At 34.3% G+C, this 27,638-nt stretch overlaps 1 protein-coding gene across 2 annotated transcripts; it reads right to left on the minus strand.

The window, feature by feature from the left end:
- Positions 1-1,441: 1,441 nt before the first annotated feature.
- On the minus strand, positions 1,442-26,944 carry LOC124367106 (T-box-containing protein TBX6L-like). 2 transcript variants are annotated; one of them, XM_046823761.1, is made up of 6 exons: positions 26,805-26,944; positions 16,620-16,745; positions 7,132-7,405; positions 5,982-6,119; positions 4,597-4,711; positions 1,442-3,040 (listed from the first exon to the last, which is right to left on the minus strand). In XM_046823761.1, the coding sequence occupies exons 2-6, from the start codon at positions 16,739-16,741 to the stop codon at positions 2,697-2,699; spliced, it is 993 nt and encodes a 330-aa protein (XP_046679717.1). In that variant the 5' UTR covers positions 16,742-16,745; positions 26,805-26,944; the 3' UTR covers positions 1,442-2,696. The 2 variants fall into 2 exon arrangements, with proteins under 2 accessions (XP_046679717.1, XP_046679716.1); XM_046823760.1 differs by lacking the exon at positions 26,805-26,944 and adding an exon at positions 26,199-26,300.
- Between the last annotated feature and the right edge of the window lie 694 nt (positions 26,945-27,638).

Consider the following 27,638-nt stretch of genomic DNA (forward strand, 5'->3'; position numbering starts at 1 on the left):
GTACTGCTAATTTTGCTCCACGCCCATATATATTCCAAACTCTGCCCTAGAGTCTAGGCGTTATCTGCAGGATTGGCAGGAATTTTTATGGTGGTATTGACCTGTTCCCAAACATCACTAACATTGTTTATATTAATAAAAAAAAAACACACACACACACACACACACAAAATTTTTATTGAATACAAGTTTTTAAATATTACAATTCTATTGTGATTTTTAAATGTTGTTACTGATAAATACCTTTTTGAATCTTAATTAATCATATACCTTTGAATTCTACTTCACAGGATTTTTAATCTTTCTATGTCTATAGACTTCTGCTTACTGGGTTTTAAAATGTGATGAGTAACTCTATGTAAAAAATACTCCTGGTTTTTCCCTCTGGATGGAGGATGACCAGGCTATTGAGTGAACTGATCTTGTAGCAAACTACAAAAAAACTGATATTCTTTTAAAATTAAAATCTACTTAAAATGATGCTCATTTGCAACACTTGGAGCAAATTATATTTAGTTTTTGACTTTATTAAAAACAAATACAAAATTTTACAATTTAGGTACGTAGATAAATGGTTGACATTTTTCTCACCGAAAACTAATTTAAAACAGGCTTTTTCTTTGTTCCAAAAGTAAAAACTCTCGAATTAATAATTAAGTTTATAACTATGAAGCAATAAAAAATGTAAATAAACTATCTGTGATTACCTATTCAACTCACCTAATATCATGTTATTTTTCAGATTGTTTAAAAATTTAAAACACCAACATACATGTTATTAACAAAAGTGTGGCGGTTTTTCATGCATTATTAAGATTTCATCATACAATTTTTAACACTATTAGTGACCACTTCGAATTAAATTTGCATTTTGGTGTCAGCTCCCAATAGTGGCTGATATTTTGGAAGTATTAGTGGTTATTACTGTTTTTCGTGACTTTTTATTGGTTGTGAAACATAAAAAACTCTTCTTGAACATATCTATAGAACTAACTAAGACCAAATGGTAATTTGAATGTTTTAACAAGTCAATGTGGAACATTTTTCATTAAAAGTATCGTGGGTTTCCACGGATTTCTGTGGTAGCCTATTTAATTTTAAAATAATTAATAACCACCTAAGAGGTAGGATGACTATTTTCACAATGTTCCATCTAAATCCACTTTGTAGCTCTGTGAGATTTTGTGACAAATCAGGCAGCGCTATTTAAATTGTATACATGTCAACATACTGTTTTTTTATATAATAACTACAATACTTTTCAGAGACCCATGATACACACAATTTAATTAAGAAGCCTGGCTAAAACAATTTTCTTCTTAAAAAATTTTAGAATTACATCAAAATCATGTAATAACTTCTGTATTGGTGTAATTTTTAACTTTTGCTTAATACAACGAACAAAAATAATGATGTTATAATGGGGGAAAACAAAACACGCTTTAACAACGAAAACGATTTACTTCTCTTAAAACAAAACGTATAATATCTTAACTAACAATAATGATACTTACAAAAATGTACAATCAAAATTATTATTCTGGGTGGACCACAAAAGGGTTTTGGATTTTGAATTAACATGCCAAACTTAAATGAAACATTCTCAAGTTGAACATGTTCATGACAGAATCTACACCCATATATTATTCATACTTTTACTCAAATAAAGGCTTGATAAATAAAGATAGCTTCATAAATAAAAGTATTTAAATTTTCATTGCACATAGAATAAGATCTGAATTGGTGGCCATTAAATTAACAATTTATAATTTTGGCATTCAGATACAATATTGCTATTATTTATAGAATATACTGATACATAATTTTCACACAGTATAATACAAAACATAAATATTGAAACTTTGCTTCATTGGTTACTATTTTAATTTAACACCAATAGCCTATTATCTGTCACGTATTATAAATGTAAACAATATATATGTACTTAAAAATAATACAAAATAAATTAATATAATTTAAAGGTTAAATATTAATTTTAACTATTTCCAAATACATAAGACGATTGAAGCAGTGAGTGTTTGGTGAGGACATTTATTCTATATTTAAATGTTATAGTCACAACCCTTACATCTTGTCTGAAGAAAATAGAAAACAAATTTTTATTCTTCAAGGGAAATATAGGCACTTAAGCAGTATATTAAAGTACTAGTAATCAGTTTCATAGAAAAATAGCATAAGATATACATGAAAGTCTTATAATATTTATATAAAATTACTCAAGAGAGTGACATGTATTTTATTTAAAAGATTAATTTCCTGATTACATTTTAAAAAGTTAGCTCCAACCAAATATTACTGTCCCACTTTAAAAAGAAGTGAGCTGGTCTTAATCACTTCTTTGGAAAATAAGCCAGCTTTAAAATTGTTAACACACAGTTCAATTTTGTTCAGCTCATATAAATATATTATTTTATAATAAACATATATCGACAATGTATTCAACAAAACGAAGCATTGTTTCATTTCGGTCTAAAATTTTAGTCCAACAAAAGCTGCACCTTTCTTAGACAATCCGTTATGGAAAGTAATAATCACTCTCAAACGGAGAAAGAAAATAACTTTTCAAATCAAATAAACTACCTTTTCTTTATACAATATACAAAATAACGCGATTATGTACAAAAACTAGTAACAAAAAACTATCTTTGGTAACACAATAAAGGACATTTAAGATTTTACTGCTCTGTAATTGTGACAGATTCCCTCTTGACACTGAGGTCGATGAGGAAGGGTTCACTGGGAGCTTGGTAAGTCGGGGGCACAAGGTAGGGGAAGTACGGGGACGGGTAGAGTGGAGGTGGGGGAGGGGGCAGGAAGTAAGGGTAGGGCCACACGGGGGGATGGAAGTAAGGAGGATACTCAGGCATGATGAACCTCATTGGGAGAGGTGGCGAGTAGCAGTCGCTGAAGGAAGTTACCGGGGAGGTGGTAACTGGCGGGGTGGGCGAGCCGATGGAGGAGACCCCACTGTCATCAGTGCTGGCGGACTGAGCAACATCTGGTGTTTCCTTTTTGATTTCTGTAACAAAAGATGAAATTTTAGGACATAAAACCTTTAAGAACCATTCCTCGTAGTCAGAAAGGTGTGATAAAGCTGAATCAATGATACAGACTCTTTAAATTCCGAGAGAACATGTGAAAACACCATAGCTTGCACATTCAAAGATGGTATACTCTAATAATTAGGTGACATCTAAGAAAATCATCTAAGCATATCTCTGAATCCAGAAATTATATCTCCGTTTACAAAAATTCATTATTAATTACTACATGTTTGAGAGTCAACGTACGTCTCAAGTCTGTATCTACGTACTCAAGAATGTATCTACGTACTCAAGTCCGTATCTACGTACTCAAGACGGTTTCTATGTTCTTAAGTTGGTATCCACCATACTCCACATTTTAACACGTTCACGACGACATATATCCCGTCAAGTACACAACTTGCCATTGTGAACCCGGTCGGGTTCCTCCCAGACTTACGTAAAAAACATTGTCCGCCAGATGGGATACTCGTTGCTATGTAATTCCTTATTGCGTTTTAATTTTTTTTCTGTCTTAGTGGTTTGTTTAATTTGATCCCGCGCTTAAATACCTCAGACTAAATTGTGTACTCCATTGTGCATACAATTGCTTAATGTTTAAAGTAAATTAATTTTTTAGATACCCCTGGGATACACAGAGAAACATTGAAAAAACACAGTGAAATAATTTGTGCAAAATTGGGAAGCCTACATACTTTTCTCATTATACTTAGATGTTTAACGTAGAAAAAACGAACGGTTAACGGTATAACGGTTTTTTTTCCATTATTATTGAAAAATTTGACGGTATGAAAAATTCCAGAGCATTACCATTGTCGTGAACGTGTTAAGGCGGTTATGAATGTGACAAAGAGAGTGAAAAAGCTGTGTTACTGAACCAAAGGAGTCGTAAGGGTGGAATTAATACCCAGTTAAAAACAGGTAGTGATGGCATAACCTTTATCATAGAGCAACATGCACATGAAAAAAAATGGTTATGTGTTTTAATCTCATATCTCATACGAATGATAGTCCATTGCTTCATGCATTTTAGTGCAACAAAAGTATGAAATTACACCAACTTCTTTAACATTCACTTTCGTGTTCTGTGCAGTCAGGACTCATAAGCAATCAGTTGTGTGTTTGATCTTTCACCACATGATACATTGACACTGCTAATAAAGTGTCTGTAGATATGTAATTACATCAAAACAGAACACAGGGAAGAAGCATATTTATTAATCAGGCATGTTTAGTTTATTACACCAAGTTTTTAAAAACTACTTTAAACAGATAATTTCATCCCAGAAAACCCCCAAAAAACCATAAGAAACCGTGAATGTATAAAACCTCAGGCTATAATAATTTTACAATGTGTATTCATAAACATTTTTAAACAAAAAATTATTTGTGGCTAGTTTTACCCAGGCACCCAAATTAAAATACTTTATATGAACCGAATAATGATTGTAATACACAGAAGTAAGGCACTGTAATAGTTGGGAAGCATTGACGGATCATTTTTCAAATTTTACTTTTAATATATACTTACTCTCAGGTTCCTTGGGCTGCTCGGCTTTTCTTTTCTTGCAACGAGACACCCCGACGTCACGGAAGCCTTTAGCGAACGGGTTGTTATCAATCTTCAGTTTGGTCACTTGTTCATTCTGTAATGCCAACAACAATTGGTTAAAATTATAGCCTTTGAAGTTTTAGACAATTTACAATAGTGAAAAATCCTGTAGGTTCAACATTGAACAGTATTTATTAATGCAAATTTAACTGGATATCAGTTATAACATTGTGTAACCCTGAGAACTAGGGTTTTACATTAGATTAATAATTAATCACCATTATTTTGTATTCTATTGAACATATTATTAGGATTAGATATATAGGAACAGTGTACAAATGTTTTATTTATAGTCTCCGAAGTTTATATTAATAATTTATAAAAAAATTCCTTTGAGAAAAATTTAGATTGTCTATTGCATGGACATAAGCTTAAGGCACTTTTCATTAAACATTTATTGATTTGTTCAGTAAACTTAAGCGAATTCTGCTTATTATCAAATGAAATTACTATTATTAAGTTTAAGGATATTAGAAATTAAATTTTGTCCAATTATATTAATTTGTACAACTATCAGCATTTTTGAATTTCAAATCAAGGACAGCTAAGTGGTGTTTGTGAGGAACTCGTCAATTTATGAAAATAATGTTTAAATTTAATTCAATTTGACAAGCACTTATCTCCCACGCTTTAATTTATAATTTACATTATATTAATTAACGTCTTACTTCATTGAGTGAAATAGGATAGTTATAATATTGTTTCTAAACTTTTGACAAACTTGAACAAAAATTGCTTTTTGTTGTATTTTGTATATATAGTATCTGGTTAAATATTACTGTAACACACCATATTATGCATGATTTTTGTTCAGTTTTTCATGTTCTTTCATATGGTATAGCTAAAAAAAATTAAAAAAAAATATTGTATAAATAAAATTTTAGTTCAAACTTGAAATTTATTTTTTTTCATTTTTTAGTTTTTTGTTATAACCTATATTCTTTTTGTGTAAATAAAAATAAAATTATAATAACACACAAACTAAAAAAAAATTATCCAAATCGGTTGAATAGTTTTTTAATATAGTTTTTTCCACACACGCTTGCAAAACAGAAGGAAATGCTCCGGCAATTTATGCGTATGACTTGGGAAAATATGCCGTGGCACTCAAAGGGTTAATTACTAATGTTGAAATCGTTCAGAAATAATTGAGGATTTCCAACACAAAACGGTAGTTGATAATCTCTGAATGACCTTAAACGTAAAATGATCATCCACTTACATAAAACGTAACGGAAACGTAATACATCTGTTATACGCTATAGTACATCACACCAGTAAGAGTATATAGATAAGCAACTCACCTGATAAGCAGTCACAGCCATGAACTCTGTCTCCGGGAACTCGAATGTAGTCCTGGGGCTCCAGTGGACAGCCAGGACATCTGTCGCCATGACGACGTGTACGCGAGGCAGATATTTGTGCATTGAGTTCAACACAATCTGAACAGGACACGTTTACATCAATATGTTGTCATATAAAAAAGCTTCTAAATTTTTGTAAAACGTCCTAAGATCATATTGAAGTTTTTATAATATAAAAAATCAGTTTTTATTTTGATATCGTAATTATTACAGTAAACTTAAAATAGGTCAACAAAACTGTTTCCTTAGCAAAATGCCATGAGAATGAAATCCAATCTTGTCCGTATTGTGATGTAGGTGGCATGAGGTGTAATTCAACGTGTTCCACTTATTATTGTAACGCTGTGCATTTTTAACTAGTAATACGACACTTTTCTACCAAAATAAGACCTCTGACCATGAATAAAAAATCATTGCCAGATGAATTATTTAGCTCTTACAATTTATTTATGTGTGTAATGTATTGTTGATCTGTCATGATGCCATTGTTGTTTTGAAGGAAAACAGGATTTTTCCGGGCATTTGCCATCGTTTATTGATACAAAATGTCCGGTGTCAAGTGAACAATGGCAAATGGCCTTGAACTCAAAAACAAATCGTCTTTATTTAAAACGGTATACACTGTACAATAGCGTTATTTTCTATAAAAAGCTATACAAATAAAAAGCTGTATTACTCGCCTTTTAGTTTATAACCGCTTTTAATTTTAATAGTTATGTTCTTTTAGCTAAAAAGGTTTGTTTATTTTAACCTAGTTTATAATTATGAGTTAGGTTAGTTATTTCCCTGAAAAAGAGATCAGATTGCAGATCTCGAAACGTAGTGTTACTGGGTTTTTTGTATCACTGAACGATGGCAAATGTCCGGAAAAATCCTGTTTCCTTCACAATCCTTCCATCGTCAAAAACAAATTTCAAACAAGGAATATTTGTTTTATTGTTTAATGTGATGTTACTTTATAAAATATTGTATAACTTTATATGTTTTTGTTGTATATAATTACTGTTAAATTGACTAATTACTTGTTACAAAACCATCTGTTGTTGTAATATTGGGGAAATGATAAATAAATCGAGATCATATAACTTACATTGCCAGATCGGTCCAAGGTGTTGTTGGTGAGTTTGATCTTGTTGAGCAACACGTGCTGGCCTGTCCAGTGGGCTCCCGTAGCCGGGGAGTCCGGGTGGATGTAGAGTCTGGCGGAGGGTGGTAGCTGCGGCTCCGCTGAGCCCACAGGTGTCCACTCGCTTCCAGAGAACTTGTAGCGGCTGTTGCTAGCCGAGGACAGCTCCACCATGATGAAGTAGCGAGCGTACGGATCTAGCCCACTCACCTGGAGTCTCAGATAGGGGAACATCCGCCTGATGACAGAACACACAAATTTGTTTTAACGGTCTTCGCAAAAAAAAAAATACTGTTAGAAGCCCACCATTCCAATGTAGCCTTCAATAGCAACCTGCCTACGTTACACCTTTGGGAAACAGCAATCGGTATAAGTACTCAATATAATCTTTCAAAAGAGAGATGGGAGGAAATATATTTAAATTGTCCTTGTGGTAGTATTTAAGACATATTTCTACGTAACTTCACTAAACTCGACCTACAGAACCCAAAACCACCACCCGTTCTAAAGTTTGTTAATATATATGCTATGTAACGTGGCTTGTGGAAACAGTAAATGTTCCAAAAAGCCTAAATAAGTTAAATCTTGGTACAAAAATGTATCAGTATGGTGTCCGTTCACACTTTAAAAAATTCACAACTCCGTTATTTATGAACCTAGAGAGAAAAATTGTATTTTGGAGTGCCTATAACATTTCCAAAACATTTTGTAATGAACAATTTGTTTGTACCTCAACGGTTGTTAGTATACCAATTATAAGTAAATCCCATAAGAATTTTTCTGTCAGCAGAAGCTCGCAGTAGGAATGCTGAAACACGTTCAAACTTGGTACACAAACTGATGCTATAAATATCTCGACTAAGTTATTTGGCCAGCTTGGTACACCATGTTGTTTCAATATGGCAGCCATTGAAACTTAAAAAAAATCACAACTCTTATCAAAAACATAAAAAACAAAAGTATTGTGGAATACTTTGTAACATTTCCTACACATTTCGTGATAATGTTTTTGTATCTAAAATTTTCTGAGATAGTGAGTACTTGTAGATCCCATGAGAATAAATAAACAATATTCCAGTTGTGACAGAATCTACTTACTTCTTCACTGAGCTAGAGGGATTATGTTTGGAAGGATCATTTTGGTTTTCTAACGTTTTCCTACTACTGTAGTTAATACAGTATAATTAATGTTTCTTTATGTTGTCATGTTTTGTCTAGTTTCAAAGTTACAATTTTGCTGCTTGTAATGTAAATTTTGGGTGTTGAATAAACAAAAATCTAAATCCTTGAACTCTTGTACTTCGTGTTTCTGGGTCGAAATTGCCCAGGTTGATGTAAAAAAAATTTTAAATAAAATTTGAATGTAAAAAATATTTATTTTACAAACAGTTATTGTTTTATAGTATTCTGTCTGCAGTAGCAATAAATAAAATTTTTTTAGGTTATTAGATGATTCCAAAATATTATTTTCAAGTTATTCATAAGTCATGGTTATAAAAAAATAGTCATAAAAGAACAAAAAAACGTAGTTAGAAGCGAGGATTTTACAAAATTTTGTTCTAAAATACTTTCCCATTCCACAAATACACAAGTATTATCTTAACGATAATACAGAGATTATCTTTCCCTCCTCTAAAAGATAATCTCAGTCAAGATCAACAGCTGCAATCCCCGCACGACGCAGCTGTACGCCGATTGCATTATCAACGATACGGCGCTCTCAATGTTACTCTTTAAGTTCCGTTACCATCCACTATTGTATACATTTCTACAATTACTCCCAATTTTAATAAAGTAAAATAATTGTTTAATGCACTGCAGACACTTAAGAACTGGCTGCAGTTAAACATCCTTTTACACATAAGAACATTGTTAACTTTCATAACATTTACACATACGAGCAATGTTACCTTTCTTGAACTTTTACACTTAAGAACAATGTTAACTCTCATGAGCCTTTACACATAAGAACAATGTTAACTACTCTCATGAACTTTTACACACATCAACAATGTTAACTTTTATGAACTTTTACGCCATTTTTTCTTAAAAAAGCGTATATTTGCAGATGTAATAATAATTTAAATAAGATTTAATTAATTAATAATGTAATAAGATGTAATTAATCAACACTGAAACAGTTTATAGTTTTTCTTGTAGAGTTTATACTTTTTAGTATTTACACGATACAGTAAAAATGTTTTTTCCTCAGATAAAGTTTTTTTCTGAAAGTCCTGTAAAAACGTAGTTTAAAAAGTGCTTAGATCCATATCAATTATAGTTTAAAAATTAAACCACTCGTACCAGTCTACAATTCTACAGTGAAAAATAAGGGCGTAATATTGATTAAATGGGGTTAAATCAAGATGGTTACCAAACCAGCCGACTCTTAATAAAAGAAAATTGTAATTGAATTAACAAAACCCCGCTTAATTTGTCTAATTCACTAAATAGACCATAACTTAAATATGCGTAATGTGTTAATTATTCAACTAAAGAAACGAACATAGAGACTAACCATTTAGTGCTTATATTCATACACTATTTTGTGTACAATGAACAATGCTATGAAATCTCGGGGAGAATCAATTTGCCCAGTATAACCGCACAAGGTGTTTTTCTTAAAATCGATTGAGAATTTTTTTGATAAAAAAATGTATTGTTAGTCGCGCTTTTTTGTACAGGTCCAAATTTCAGGGTATCGAAAAGTTACAAAATATGAAATAATTTTTTACTCGCGTTATATTTTTACTAACTTGAATTTTTTGCTATGCTCATAGTTATACCACCGTCTCGATAGACTGAGAGTCACTACATTAAGGGTTTGTCTGTATGTGGTTAGCGAAGCTGATTCAACATTCACTTACATATGGCGGTCAATTTTAATTGAGGCAAGCTAAGAAAAAATAGTCCTGAAGAATTATTATTTCATATGTTTAACCCTTTTGGTACCACCTCATTTCGGCCTTCACAAAACTAGCATGGCTGACGATCGGTTCCTTTTATAAATTTCACAAAAAACAGGTTCTCAGTTTCTAGGCTACATGTATTAGAGTTTATACGACAGAATTACTTTCCACTGGTCCCCGTGGACCATTTCACCCAATCAACTAGAGGCTGGGGAGGGACGACTGTTCAAGTGGGGGGACACAATCGCACAATGGCAGTTCTAAAAGCCTTTTCTACGATTGGGCCGCAGTGAAAACGATCCAATTGATCCAATCTTGTTTTCGAGATCTCCGACGGCCGCGGGGAGCGCAGGCGGAAACAGAAGAAAGGCTCGGCGGCGCGGGCCTCTGTTGCGTCAAATCGAGCAGAACACAAGGTGCCGTTGTCGTCGGGAGAATGTCCCACAAATGGATTAATGTGCCAGGAGCGCGTAAAAGGGCAGGGTATCAGTGCAGGACGGCGGCGCCTCAAAGGTTCTGTTTACTTATCGGATGGGAAGGACAGTTTGGGGTGTGGAGGGCGCCAGGACGGGTCGGTCACGCAAGCTGTACTACCACCACTACCACTACCACTACCACTACTACACTCGGTTGTTAATTAGTGGCCATGACCGAGTGGCGCCTGGCGCGCCGCCGAAGATGACTACCACCGATGCTATCGCTGCTTGTCCAGCGACTATCAGTTTCGTCTGTCTCGGACTCGCCCGCGCGGCACTTTGACTACGCTCGGCTCGTTTTTTTTGCAAAACGCTGACGTGTACAACGCGTCTTTGTCTCGGGCCGAGATGGTAATTACCAATGAGAACGCTCGTTTTGCAAAGTTTGGCGAAGCCAAAAAGACAATCCTGATATGTCCGGAAACAATGACTGTTCAGCTAGTTTTTTCATCCTGGTAAAAGTTTAGTCAGCTGTAGTGAGTGAAACGACGTTAAATTTCATCCCATGAGCACAATGTTACACCTCGTGCACTTTTGCAACATTGTGTTTTATCGTAGCGTTGTGTCGTTTTTTAATCATTTAATACGCGTTCAAACACTTTTTTATTTTTTTGCAAGTCCAAAAATAAAAAACTTTAATTTTGAATAACATAAAGTAACAAAAATGCATTATTATTATTCAAATATAATTATAATAGGAGTACAACTCCGATGTCAGTCCACTGGTGTCTTAATGATGTGTTGATAACGATCTGTTACTACATGTAATATACATACACGTGTTGAGCTCATCGAAAAAAAAACAGAACAAAACATTAAACGTTCAGTTTTTACCAGTTGAATAACTTTAGGGCGGTGAGAGAGATAGAACCTCCCCCATCCCAAAGAGCTCTAAAGGTTACAAAATATTCATTCAGCGATAAAATACGGTTGAAATACAGCAGTGAAATTGTTTACTTTAAACAGAATGGCCACTCAAAACCTCTTTTCAAATTCCCGGATTTCCCGGTCGAAAATTTCCGATTATCTAATCCATTTCCAAACCAAATAGACAACTTTAGTACTGTATTTAATCCTTACGCCAAGTGCAACGATGACGTTTTATTGTCACTAGCAGTATTTGCCAGAAATGCCACAAAACTGCGGTGCTCTAACTGTTTAACCTTTTTGCGAAAACACTTTGAATTATTTCACATTACAAATACCAAAATCCGTTACAATCTTCATAATCCAAAAACATCAAAATTCATTAGCGTCGCATAAATTTACTCGATCGGCATCTCCTTATCAGCGGCACCAAACTTTTCAATGCTCAAGGCCGAAAGTGCCGTAAAAGCTTTCGAAAAAGGACGTGCCAGCGCGGCTGAGGCAGGAGAGCGGGGATGCTTTTGGGGAAATTTGGAAACTTGTCAAAAAAAACTCTTACAGTATTGAGGAGTATCTGAGTTAACGGCAGAGGTTGACAATGAGCATATAAATCATTTGTTTGAAGTTTGTTTTTGACGATGGAAGGATTGTGAAAGAAACAGGATTTTTCCGGACATTTGCCATCGTTCAGTGATACAAAAAACCCAGTAACACTACGTTTCGAGATCTGCAATCTGATCTCTTTTTCAGGGAAATAACTAACCTAACTCATAATTATAAACTAGGTTAAAATAAACAAACCTTTTTAGCTAAAAGAACATAACTATTAAAATTAAAAGCGGTTATAAACTAAAAGGCGAGTAATACAGCTTTTTATTTGTATAGCTTTTTATAGAAAATAATGCTATTGTACAGTGTATACCGTTTTAAATAAAGACGATTTGTTTTTGAGTTCAAGGCCGAAAGTGCTGTAAAACTTTGGAAAAGGCGTGAAAATTTTATTTTTAACATTCTCCTACAGCGTTCACGAATATTTAAACCGTACTAAACGGTCACCTGAACGTAAAATATTTTTGTACGTGAATATTTTAAAATAGTAATAGTTATTACTTTGTTTTGCAAAGAATTGTGAGTTGTATAATAAATTGCCTACGTTTGTTTCTGTGATCTTTTTGATGAGAAACAAGACTTACAAAACCAAATCTATAGTCCAAAAGACTGTGAAAAGTCACTCTTCTACACTGTTGGTCTACTTGCACGTTGTCTGGCCCAGTCAATGTGTTCACAAGGTGTGAAATTTCGAGAACCTCTCTGCCCATAATTCATATACTCCCGGCATTGTCCACTGCTGCAATAAAAGGTGTCGGCGCTCGCCCGGGAAGGAGCAACCCTTCTCGTAGGTCCGGCCACGGACAATGCGGAAACGGCGCTAACAGGCGGGTTCATCATCCTGCGAACAGGCGGACAAAGGGGCGACACGGGCACTCTGCAGTGATATACAGCTGACCGCCGGGCCGCGGGGCGGGGAGGGGCCGAGGGGTGTCAAAGTGTCCTGGCGCCAGCCTCCCCTCCCGCTATCGCTGAATACCTGCTACTGTTTAACCACAACAAACGCGCCGCCCTCCCCTGCGATATCCGGTAGCGCTGATAGGAGTGTGAAGGTAATGAGCCTGATATCCCGACATCGTGTCTTCGCCGAGATTCCGTGGCTTCTGGGTGACTTCAACGCCGAGATCACTGAAGTCGCGACATCGATAGACCTACTGTACTTTGCGATGGACTTTCCTCAATATCAAAGTCAAAGGTTGCACATACTTCATTTCTCATTTAATTAAAGACTAGTGTGACTTGATAATCAGATTATAAATTACCATAAGCATTTCCTTCTAAATGGCACAGTTAATCGTAGCTGGCACAATCTTTATTACAACCCTGTAAGAACAAAGCCAAAACTCATGCACTTAAAGTCGCAAAATTATGGGGGTTGCCAAAATTTAAAGAAATTTAACACACAACCAAATGCGTTCTAGTTTTACAATACTTGTATGGCTTAAAAAATCTCAAACGCGATGATCAGATAATAAATTACCATAAGCATTTCCTTTTAAATGGCATAGTTAATCGTAGCTGGTACAATCTTTATTACAACCCTGTAAGGACAAAGCCAAAATTCATGCACTTATTTACTTAAGTCGAAAAATTATGGGGGTTGTCAAAATTTAAAGAAATTTATCACACAACCAAATGCGTTCAGTTTTTCGATACTTGTAGCCTATGGGTTTTCAAAAAGAATCCCAAACGCTTTAGTACTTTAGCTTTATTTAAAAAGTGTAAAATTAAAAAAATTAAAGTTTGGTTGTGTATTGATTATAAATTTATAAAGTGAAAGTTCTCCCATAACGCTAAGATAGAAAATAAGACCATACAAGTGTAAAAGGTTTAACATTGTTCTTTTAGGAAAGAACTCGAGGTCGTGCCAATACATCAGTCTGTTAAGTAAACGAATTTACATTACAATTTTGGAACCAAGATGGCCGCTAATCTTGATTTTAACCCTCTAGGAGCAATATGAAAAGTCAAACACCGTCATATCTTTAGTCCTATAATTATGAAAAGGTGTCTTATAAATTAAGTATCACTACGTATTTTAGTTTCTTAAATATTTTTATGTTTATTTAGAAACAATTATCTCCAACGGTTCTCTGTTTACAAAAAAAAACTCGTAATAACGTTTGTATTTGTATTAATTGTATCTAATAATCTCCTGTAATTTTACGACCACGCGGTAAAAAATAAGACAGTAATTGTTTGAAATTTATTATTTACGCAGTAGCTTGTTATGGCTAAATGTTCCGAACGATTTAAGTCGAGCAATAAAGACAAACATACAAATAAACTTTGTGGCCATGTATGAAGACTATAATGCGGAAATCAGTTGCCTTCCTCATAATTAACCACAAGGTAGAATGTAGAGAGAAAAGGAAGTGCGTAGTTTATAAAACAAGGCGGTTAACAATCGTTGTGGCCAATTTGAGGTTATGTCAGTCTGCAACATCTGACTGAAACAATGGGCGGGAACTGCTGACCGCCGCGCGCAGACGCCGAAAACAAATGGTTTCTGCTAAAACAACATACGGTTGGCGACACTGGCAGCACTTCAATTAGCAAGTTGTAGAGCGGAGTAGGCGGCGCCTAGGAGCCCAGCGCCGACTCAGGCGCCACTAGCCGCTAACAGGCTGAAAGCAAATTTCACACATCCCTAAGTGTCCTCTGTCTACCCCTACCATTAACTGTGGCGTGGTTCCGAGACCATAAATCCAGCTAAGTACGTCTGCAGTGTGAAGAGGTTAAGTTCATTAGACCGTTTTGGCGCCTTTATTGCGGCTGAAATAGAATCTATGTAGACGTTGGGAGATTAACTGGTTTTGCGTACATTGTGCGGAAGTTCGGAAATACCACGTCTGGTTTGCAAATGTTGGTAACAATGATACTGCAACTTTCACAGGATCTTCAACATTGAGACATTACGTTTTGAGAGCAAAGATCTGCACTCTTTTTCAGGTGGAAATACGAACAATAACTATAGTTATGCTCGACAAACAACTTATAAAACTCTTGGAGCAAGACTTCACACTACACATAAACACACATAGAAACATTCACTACACATAAACAGAAATATAAAAAAACTCATTAACAATTAAGATGGCCCTATTGAAAATTCCAGTCTTCTTTCTTCTCAAATCATTCAAAAATTATACTATAGTCATATTTAAGTTTTCATACTGGCTGAAATATCCCAAAATATTTGTATTTGAATATTTACACCATATGGTATTTTAATATTAATTTGTAATAAAAATAATGTAAATATTAATTTGTGGAGGCGCCTAATGATGACACCTTTGGTTTCGAAAGAGCTCGTCCAAAAATAAACCATATTTTAAATTATTGATTTATTAAAATTTAGTACTATTTGACAAATAACGTTGGGTACAAATGTTCCGTTCACATACTTAAATTTGTATTTTGTACGTAATGTGGTATTATAAAATGTTATTTTTGAAGAGAACAGTCAAACACTTCATAAAAATTGAATGATCTATCTTTAGTTCATGTTTAATAATTAATTAATCAGTTAATGTAGCTTATAGGATAAGCTGTTTACTGACAGTTTTAATCTGTTGCGAACTCTATGAATGTTTTACCTTTTGTCTGACATCAGTTACGAATACCACATTGCAAAAAGTACGGCAGCAGGGAGTAGCAGAGTACAGCGATAACTGTTATCATCGCTGAGTCGACAGTCCGAACAGGTGATGCAGCAGCTGCTACGTTGATGACTGATGACTGTTCACCATTGTATCTTACAGGGACGAGAAAATAATGATAGCTAATGGTGAACACTGCCGTTTTACTGGGAAATTGTGCTGTATGACAGTTGGAGTACATGTAGGGATCGGTGTATACGATACTCCCTTGTGTAATATCGCCCTCATCCTTACCCAATGAGTGGCATAACACATCCCGTTGTAAGAATATCACTGCCATTCTTATCGATTGAGTGCAATTCCAAATCCCCTTGTAAGAATATCTCTATTATTTTTCTCGATTGAGTGGCATACCACATCCCCCTTGTAAGAATATCGCTACCATCCTTACTGATTGAGTGGCATTTCATGTCCCCTTGTAAGTGTTATCACCACGATCCTTACTGATTGAGTGGCATACCACATCCCCTTGTCAGAATATCGCTATTATCCTTACTGATTGAGTGGCATACCACATCCCCTTTGTCAGAATATCGCTATTATCCTTACTGATTGAGTGGCATACCACTTTCCCTTGTCAGAATATCGCTATTATCCTTACTGATTGAGTGGCATACCACATCCCCTTGTCAGAATATCGCTATTATCCTTACTGATTGAGTGGCATACCACATCCCATTGTCAGAATATCGCTACCACAATTATCAGTTGAGTGGTATACTATACTTCCCCTTGTAAGAACATCGCCACAATCCTTATAGATTGAGTGGTATACTTCATCCCCTTGTAGGAATATCGTTACCATCGTTAGCAGATCCTTGTAGGAATATCGTTACCATCGTTACCAAACCCTTGTTAAGTGACCTATTCGAATGCAAATTACAGAAGATGGTTCTTAGTACAGCTGGTGACAAGACTGTGATACTGACCTCCCTGTCTTGGTGATGATCATTTCCGTGCCGTACTGGTGGAACTCGCGCCAGAGGTCGGCGTTGTGGAGGGTCACCCTCACAGACTCGAGCCCGGGATGGCACGCGGTCGTCACAGACATCGTGCTGCAACAATGGACGTACATCAGTGTACAGGACCGATATACAGTGTTAAATCAGACGTAAGGACTGTTTAGTCCTCTTAAGAGCAGGCTGTACTAGCGGCCATCTTGGTTTTAGCCCCATAAGAATAATGTTAAACTTCAAACAATTTATGACCTATTTAGTCGTACAATAATGTTGGTTGTTATTTTTTTAGTGGTATAATATTGTTAGGAGTTGTCGCACCTTAAATGTAGTAACTTTAATTCACAACAAAACTCCTTTTACCTTTTTTTCATTATTTTTATTGTTTAAGCTGCTCTATGCAAAATTCTCAAATAAGTTGTACTTCATAGATTAAGTACTAAAAAGGTATTTTAGAGTTCAAACTAAAAAGCGCTTGGATGTGTATTAATTATAGTATCTTTAAAATGAGAAATTCCTCTTAAGTCTGTGACCAATGAAATGGACGTACATAAGGGCGTACAAAATTTGACAAATTTAACATTTTTTTCAGGAGCGTAAATTCAAGATCATTTCACTTAAGTAGACGAATTTAAACATTTTTTACCTTTGAAGTTTGGAAAATGTATAGTTGCCGACACCTTTGGAACACGTTTTACTCTGTTGCCATTTGAAACTGAGATCGAATTTGGTTTACTACTTCAGGTTGTGTTTCAAACATCTAAATAAATAATCTTCAAAATTACTTTAGTTTCAGTTGGCAACCCGTTATAATTATCGGTTTGTTTAAATAACTTACAATATAAGCAATGTTTTGTTCTTATAAAAGTGGGTTACATTTGGGGTGGATATGAAACATACAGTTCTTAAAGTATTGTTAGATATTGTTGTATTTGTGATATTTATAGCCTATGAAACAGTGAAATGGGCGTGACCAATAATGTTAATACGTAGTGTAAATATCCATATCCGAATATTTAAGATTTCCCTATTATTCTTAGCTTATTTACTAGACCGTTTTTTTCATTCAGTGGCCACAATTGTATATTAATTTTCATGGTAGCCAACGCCTGACCGAAAATAGACAATGGAACATTCAATTGTTTAATTAGTCATTTGTTGTGGATATATTAAATAGAATTCATAGAAATCTACCTGTTGCAAAAGCTCTCATGAAGGCATTTTCAGAAGATTTTTCAATTTCACCGATCATGACCACCGTAATCCGAAAAATTTAATAAACTCTGAAATTGTGAACACTTAAATACATTAATTAATTTATAAAATATCCAGACTTAACTTAGTACAATAGCAGTATTTCCACATGGGTCAAGTTTTAATCAATGAAAGGTTATATAAGTTAGTACATTATAGCGCAAACCGAAATAGTGTTTTAGAATTCTCAGGTAATTTACAATAATGTTTGTTCTAAAGTATTTTTTTACATCACGTATGGTTTCCAGATAGCGGGTGTACAAAGTTTTAAGTAGCGTATAAAACAATGCGGGAATAACTGTAAACACGATGTAGATAGTTTACAATAGATAGTTCTTAATAGATACTGACTAAACCTCGTACAGAGGCAGTATTTTTATATAGTTTGGATGAGTTCTTTAGCCAGCTTTAACCAATATTTCGAGATGGAAGCTATTCACGTGTAGCCAAAATTTTAATAACTCGTATTTCACAATCGCCTTTAATCATTTATTTATTTTTCGACAACTTTTCAGGTTTAAATATATGGTGGCCGTTCAACTGTGTGGACGTATACAATTGAACCGTTGTAACCGTCGTTTGAAAAGTTGTTATTAACAAATACATTTCTTTGTAAAAGCGTGGGTGGAGTTCATTTAATCACAATTAATCCGAAATTATGTTGTTATGGACGAAAATTGTTAGCACCAAATTAATTTCTTTGTGTAAACGTAGACTTGATCAGGTACCATTAATCCGAAACTACGTTGGAATGGACGAAAATTGTTAGCACCAAATTAATTTCTTTGTGTAAACGTAGACTTCATCAGGTACCATTAATCCGAAACTACGTTGGAATGGACAAAAATTGTTAGAACCATATTAATTTCTTTGTGTAAACGTGGACTTGATCAGGTACCATTAATCCGAAACGACGTTGGAATGGACAAAATTGTTAGAACCATATTAATTTCTTTGTGTAAAACGTGGACTTGATCAGGTACCATTAATCCGAAACTACGTTGGAATGGACAAAATCGTTCGTTAGAACCATATTAATTTCTTTGTAAAAACTTGATTTAGTTTAGTTACAATTAATCAGAAATTATGTTTCTATGTTTGTACTTATAACTTCAATTGTATACTCACATAATTTTAAACGATCACCATATTGAAAAATTAAAAGTTATCGAAAAATAATCAGGAGTATGTGTTGCTTGGAATTACTTGATAATTTTACGAATAATGCAAATTTTGTGACAAATACTCGAGGTAAAAATGTACCCAAGTGATTTTGACCTTTTGACCCTAAAATGAACAGATATCTTCCTTGGATCTAGATTTACCTTTGTGCAGGTTTCGAGTCCCAAGGGCCTGCGATATCATGACTTATCGCACAGACGGACTACAGATTATAAAAAAACACAACGACGGTTTCCCGATAAGTGAAAACGCGGAAAAGAAAGCGCGTACTTTAGTCAAAGATTGTATGGCCATCCTACGGATTTTCGTTTTAATTAAAACGATAACAAACTGACAACATTCTTACACACATGTGTAGTTTGCTACCATAAATAAACGAAAGCAACGTTAGAAGACATTTTTAACACTATAACACAAATTATCTAAAATAACAATTTACATTTCACCAGCGACCTACCTTAAATTATTTCGATTAAAGAAGCACTACTTTCTAATCATGCTATTAATGACTCTGAAAAACTGCCGTATGGTATAAAACGAATTTGGAAACAGACAAGTATTTACAGTTTTATTCGATTCCACCGAGTTATTCGAAAAAATACGTTTTAAACAGAGAGTAATTTTACTGCATGGTACTGAATAGGGTGCTAACGACAACTATTTAATTGCTGTTATTTTCATACCGGAAGAATACGTACGCTTCTATGCTTCTATCAACTGAGAGTGAAATATGCTACGATGAAAATAGCAAGAAATTATTTCTAACATATACTGATGGCGTTGGGTGGTTCTAAAATAAATCAATGTGTCTGTCATGACAGATAAGACCTTGTATAACAATAAAACCACAGTCCGGCCTGGACTTTGGACACTAAGCTTCTTCTACTCCCTCCACCTGCTCCCCGCCACCACAATTTCTCCGGAATGGTCACTGTTGACAGGTTTATTTACAACCACCGTGGTCGGCAAAGTTCTTGAGCAGGCAGCATAGGGTAGCTCACACACCAGGACGATAAAAGACGTGTATGAGAAGAGGAGTCGAAAGTACAGAAGTTTCAGTAAACCTGTGTGTACCAAATATAATCCTTACCACCTCCAGAGGGTGGGGGAAATCATTGGCCATTGGGAAATAGAGAAAACAATACTTATGTCTCAACATAAACGTCCGTTAATAACGGTTAAAAATAATCTATTACAATACATTTGGTAATTAAAATATTGGTTAGGCATTTATTGTCCAATCATCTTTTATTTATTCACCAACCTAGTGTGTACAACTTGCTTAATGAAGTAAAACAATTTCACAGTATATTAAAAATCTATTCAATTTTACTGTGCACAATAGATTTTATTAACCTATTTTGAATGCTTAATCTTTTGCGTTTAGATTTCCACACCTGATGAAGATAAGAGATTTGAGTCATCGAAAAGTCCTGTTCTATTTTTGTAACATATAGCGATGGAAATGTCCGAAATCCTATTATCATTCTATTGCTAGTAACAAACTTTAAACAAATAAAGTTGTATGGATATAACCTTTTCACAGAATTTACAATTCTCGAAATAGTAAATATCACAAATTCAATACAGTTTTTATGAAAATCTAAACAAACAATATATTCAGGAAATAACAGTAAATTTAAATTTGTTAAAACATTTAAAAACACAAATCTAATATTTATTTACACAGTAAAACCAGTTATTTTACATCCGATTCTAACAAAATAAAGTGGTACACATATTACTGCTTCCGTTTATTGGTTTATAGCTCTTCGATCCACATTGTAACAGTTTTTAGTTCAAACATAATTGTAAATCGCCAAAAATTTTGTATTTTAGAGCTTTATTATTACATTATATTTGAATAATTCTTTGAAGTTTCTTTTTGACGATGGAATGATTATGAAGGAGACAGGATTTTCTAGACATTTGCCATTATTCAGTAATACAAAAAATCAGTAACGCTACGTTTCGAGATCTGCAATCTGATCTCTTCTTCAGGTAAATAACTAACCTAACACATTATTATAATCTAGGTTAAGATAAACAAATCAACCAGAGCGCTGTGGCACGCACAAGTCAGGTATCACAACAACTATGTTGTTTGTCAAACCCATGTGGACTAACTATAAAAATGCTCTTTAATAATAACAAAACCATAATAATTATAAATTTATTCAGAACACAGGTCACAATAGGTCTGCACCCACTGCCTTACTACATACGTTTTGGGTTCTTAGGTTAACTATCCACCTGAGGAAGAGATCAGATTGCAGATCTCGAAACGTAGCGTTATTGGTTTTTTTTATCACGAACAATGGCAAATGTCCGGAAAAGTCTTATTTCCTTCATTTGAATTATAATGTGATAAACATACATAAAATTATAACGCTGCAGCATAAATAATTTATGATTTTAAAGTAAAGTCTAACTGAGGAAAATCCACGCAACTCCCAAATAATAATCGATTTTACGAAACTGATTAATATTCTGCATTATTACCAGTGATATTTAAAACTCGCTGTGACTCGAAACAATTACGTGTATTTTCAAAATTGATTGATTTTTTTATTAAATTCAATCAGTTGGTTTTTTAAATGTCTTTGATCGCATCTATTCTTTGTGCAGTTTAAATATGTAATTTTGCACTGGGGTAGGGTACGATAAGCGGAACCGGTTTTTTATATCGAAATTGGCAAACGATATTACTTAATCATAACCATCGATATAATCAATCGATACTGATTAATTATTTTATCGATTAATTAAATAATCTATATAAATAGCTGTAAACACTTTCTAATACTCTTAATGTAATATTTCAATTTTATATACGGTAAGTAACATTTGATTATTAAAAATGACAGTCAATTTTAGAAAACTACGCGACATAGCTTTGGAAGATGATGATAAGACATGTTTTTCATGACTTCAACATGTTGGACTCGTGCGGAAAACCCCATTATGTGAAATTTGTGGGAAAGAAACAACTGTAACTGTGAGAGAAGCAAATATGGTCGTCTTCAGTTATCCTAATTTTTGGTTATAATAATTTGTTTGACCACTGTAAATATTAGATTCCTATTTTAATTTAAAACATATGATTGTTACTGAGAATTATCGATACTTTATATCGATCGATAGTCTAGGATTTGAGATGCGAATATTAGGTATCGATGATTACAGTCTTCGATATAAAAAACCGGGTCCGCTTATCGTACCCTAGCCTTGCACTGTATACAATTTGTAACTGTGTGATTAGGCTAAGAGAATAAACTGTATTTAATAACGGCGTACATGTTTTCCCTACTACGCAGTGTTGGTAAACAACAGATGTGTCGCCAAGGGCTTCGAGGTGAAAATAACTGTATTTGGGAAGGCACAATATGAAACCTTCAAAATAATCAACCACGGAAACAAACGACGGTAAACGTTTACAAGTTCCAGTTCGCATGATGTGTTGATTTTTTAAACGGAAAGTACTTAAAAAGTGTCAAGTACAGTATTAACGAAAGACTGAGGACAGTAAACTAGTGCCATACAGACGATGTTTATACTATTTGCAACACAACCATGAAAATATACATGGTGTCCCGTAACTCTCTGAACAAAAGTATACCACGTTATTGCTCAGGTCAAGACAAACATATTTCACCATTTATGAACATGGGTTTCTGATACTTATTCCCATCTGTATGTCAGTAGGTTTTTTTAAATAAAAAATTAATATCTTAAAGCTAATAAGTTCAATTACACAAAATTTGGCTCAAATGTTTACGATAACTAGGCCACTTACTGAAAAAAATGTAATGAAATTATTTTAATTTTTTTAATGGCGGATATTAAAACTTAATCTTTTAATATCTTAAAACCAGCAGTTTTCTCAATAATTACAAGAAGATTATATTATCACAAATCTAATGACAGCAACATTATTTAAATCGAATAATAAATAATTGATTTAGAGCAGATTTACTGTGACAAGACATGACCTACTGGGAGTTGTCGTTGTTCAGTTTTTGTATTGTTGGCTATTCGCTGAGAACTTATTCGTTTTTAAGATATTTTTTATAAAAAACACCACATACAGACAGATGGGAAACTAAGCATCGTAGACCCATGTTCATGTGGTGAAATATGTTTGTCTTGACCTGAGCAATAACGTGGTGTATACCTTTGTTCAGAGAGTTACGGGACACCCTGTATAATTTTGTTCAGATGACAGTTTGTCAAGTATATACCTATAAGCGTTAAATGGCAAATTTTACATGCATAAAGTTCCTTAAATTATGAACACAAATAGTCTTGTAATTTAGGAACATTATAAATTTACAACCAACGCGGTAATGTGAGTTTAATTGTTTCCGAATAACTTCCTATTCAATCTTCTTAGTTGGGGCGATGACGTTTCTGTCAATGTCCACGGCTTACTCATGGTATTAGGGAGTAATTCACTATTTACGTTATCGTTTCAGGCGATTTCCAAGAAGTGAAAAACAACCAGCGCTTATGTATTGTTGTAGATTCAATAATACTTTTAGTATAGGTATTGTGTTCACTGAACCTGTTGCGAGAAGAATGAGCGTACTACTTAATTTGTTTGGCAGATTATATATTCCAGAGTATTTTCGTACGCTATATTACAATATGATATCACATACCAATAATTTGGTTTAAAACAATGTTACTGGCGGCCATCTTGTCTTTAGTTAAAATAGTTAAACCCATTTTACTACGTTAATTATGGTCGCAGAGTTGTGAGATTTGCCATTAAAAATACAATTTATACGACTCCAAACTTATTGACATTTTTCAACGACGTAGCCAGCTAGGGAATGCGGATCCCCCCCCCCCAAATTCTTAATGGTTTTAATTACTAGCGAAGTCTGTCATTTGAAGGGATAGATGAATACATTTCTGTCTGCCTGTCTGAGTTAAATGACGGTGCATGTCACTCCGCGGGATTTGGCTGAGCGTTAGAAAATATTCTCACACTGGCTTCTGGGTAACCAAAAAAATACTGTTAGCGATATGACACCATTTTTACCTAGACAAAAAGTTCTATGGTGTTAGCCATGGAGTTTGGCTGAGCCTCAGTGAAGCCTGTCACACAGTAGGCTGACACAATTTTTGTCAACAGGGGGTTAAACATGTTTTCTCCGTAATATTGCCTGTCTGTCTTACCTTAGCGCAGGACATCTCAAGAAAAAAATATCGTACATATTAAAATTGTAAGTCCTGAAACCTCAGCGTAGCCTGCTACGCGAAACGTGACGTGGCGTACTCGTACTTCTACGTTGTATATATAGTAACAGCCCTGGTACCATTCCACGAGACAAAAGCCGTAAAATATTCTACAAGGAATTGTATGCATTTGGAAATAAACTGCCTTTGGAAAGAGGACCGCGGAAAAGGACAAGACAAGAATAGGAATTGGAACAACGTGTATAGGAAACCTGGCTGAACATTTTTTTATGCACAAGAAATTAATTTTCTTCAGTAAAGTTTCATTTAAAACCCCCGTTTTATTAAATTATAATTCATGTCAAAATGATATGAGGCACAAATCCCTTGAGTTATAATAGGTTAATTTAATTTAAAAAATAATACACCATCGACAGGTTCAAAATATTGTTTTTGTACTAGGCTGTGTATATTTCGTGTTCAAATGCCAACATCACGGAATTAAGTTAAAAACATAATTGACGAGTTAAAAACTATTTGTAGCAAATTTTAAGATTTCAACTAGATTATTTTAAAATGTAAAAAAGTGCCAAAATTAACCTAAAAATATTTTTAAAGTATGGTACGATGTTATGTACAAACATTTAATTTCGTTCCTCAAAAAATTCAAGCAAATCATACAGAAAATAAAATACCACAAAGTATTATTTAAAACATGTTAATGTTTTAGTTGTTTATTTTTATATAATGTATCATAACACTGCAGCACCTGACAAAAACAACAACAACACCTTAAATGCAATGTTATAACTTTGTGCTTAACCAGACATTTAGTCCGATACTGTCCCAGCAGGCGGTACGATGGTGAGACAATAACACCGTTGTCTAGTTATGTATAGTCTGTGGCCTGACAAGCGATGCAAGTCAACCGTCTTTGCCTGTTCTGAGAATCTGAGACAAGGCGCTTCAGAGTGACAGCTATGTCAGAAATAAGGCGAAGAACCCATGACAATGTGGTTAATTAACAACATACTGCACACAAAGTATTACAGAGAAATATTCTGCTAATTATCCACCCCTATATCTTAGACCATTCAGTTCTTTATGGTAACATACAATTATTGTGTTTGGGACATTAGTTTTAAATTCTACACAGTTTACCGCCATAATTCCCAGGATTGCAGGCCGGTGTTATCCGATTCACACCAAAACCGGTTTGCTGTTTGAGATTCATTTTTGACTGAAGATGTTTCTCCACAGCGAAACCGAAGTTTTTAATTGTTTTGACAATTTTGTAACCCAGTATTACGGAAAACGTAAATGACGTTAAAATCCTTTGTCAGGAGCTAGTAAAAAAAATCCTTAGTTAGCAGATAGTTTGCATGAATTATTATTACGCTTTCAATCGGGATTAATTTATGACTTCAAAGACTGACAATTTTAAAATGATATATAATAAATAATAGGAACTCTTTAGTTCGGAATTTTGTGCTTAGACCTAAGATAACAATTTACATGTTTTATCGTTCTATAGTACAAGACATATCATCACAATTTGGCCATTTTGCTTTATTATATATTAATAATGTAAAGTGATATCAATTAATAGTTTTAATACTAGTGTTATTGTAAGAAATTAACATCCGATGTCCACGCGAAGTTTAAATTAAACGATATTTTATTTACCTCTATGCTAGCTTGCAATGATATATGTCTATTCGTTCCAAGATAATCTAAAATACTTAATTTTACGTATCATATACTGCAGTTAATAGCATTTACACTTCGCTAACAATTCAGCAAGGATCTTACATACATACAGTCATAAAAATATTCTATTACAATGTGTAAACAATAATAACTATGTGTAGAGTACGTAAACGAAAAAATTTGAAAGATGTGAATAAAACTCATTTTAACACGTACACCTACCTAGGCTAGACTGTGCTTGCAATGTTCCGCTAAGACTCGACAAGAAAGGAAGGAATCAGACAAGCTTGTGCGACTACCACTGTCTTTATCGCGACAAAACCTGAACCGGCTTATCAGTATGGGGGAAGTGATAAGACACGCCGAGGTAGGGGTGACATTCCTCTGGTTGATAACATCGGCTACTGTGCGAACTCGAATAATTACAATATTGAATTATGCAGCAATACGATTTCGATAACTTGAAGAAGGGGTGAAGTTTAGTCGTAAAAGGCGCAATTAAAATGAAAACACGGACCTATATCTGTTTTGGTTAAAAACACACACATTTCCACATAAAATTGAATCACAATACAGTGAAATAATTTGAATCTCCGAGATACGTAAAAATAGCTAATTAGTTGAAAGTAAAGTTACTGATATCAGAGTGAATTAGGTACTTAATGTACAGTTGGAAATTAGGATTTATTTTGTACTGATAGTACATTCTCCCTACTTAACAACGCAAATAAAATGAATTGACATTGTAAAAATTGTGAAGCGAAAAATAAAATTAATCTACTTTTCCCTACAATAATATACGATTGGAAATAATTTTAAAATACTTACAAAATAAGTATGAATCACAGGCCACCAAGTAAGTATGCGCGCTCCTCACTATTCACTCACTCCGGGCGCGCGCGACACAGTCATTCAGTAAACAAATGTACACACACACAAACTGACAGACAAGCGGCAAATGTGTCGAGTGTCGACTGGAGGGGAAGGGTGAGTCAGTCGGGGTGAGTCCGGGGCGCATGCGCGACTGCTGCTTCGTTCCCATTGGCTAATCGCCTCACGCTCAACAAACAGGTGATTACGCCGCGCCGCAATTCGCGCAATTCCGGTATACGCTATTTTTTAAACGTTTATTAATACGAATACTTTTAATTATGTGAAAACAGTAGTGTGATAAATTGAGACAATGCACTTTTAACGTAATCAATTTTGAGGTTAACTCTTTTAATGCAGTATCATACAAGACATAATGGTTACAATGACATCTTGCATATTTGACAGTTTCATGCTTCTATGAGTAAATCCCGTTTAAAATTAAATTAGACGTATTCTTCCTGAACCATTCGATCGATTCACCTGCAGTGACATTTCTTAATGTTAACTCTACAAATAATCTGTTTTATATTATATAATTTCAAGAAAATCTTATTCAAATATTGGCAATGTAGCTGAACTTTGCCGTGAATATTATACTTTATATATTCCTAGTAGGCTACAAATAAAGCTGGAATAATTATGCAGTCAATGTTTGAGACTGGAAACAATTTAGTTGAGCGCTTTTATCAAACCAAAGTGTAAAATTAATTATTAATTATCTGCTAACGAATAATCTGCTCATTTATGGCAAATTGTTACGTAAAGACGTAAACTGAAAATTTGACTGTC

This window comes from Homalodisca vitripennis, chromosome 8 (genome assembly GCF_021130785.1).
Source record: "Homalodisca vitripennis isolate AUS2020 chromosome 8, UT_GWSS_2.1, whole genome shotgun sequence".
Taxonomy (NCBI): domain Eukaryota; kingdom Metazoa; phylum Arthropoda; class Insecta; order Hemiptera; family Cicadellidae; genus Homalodisca; species Homalodisca vitripennis.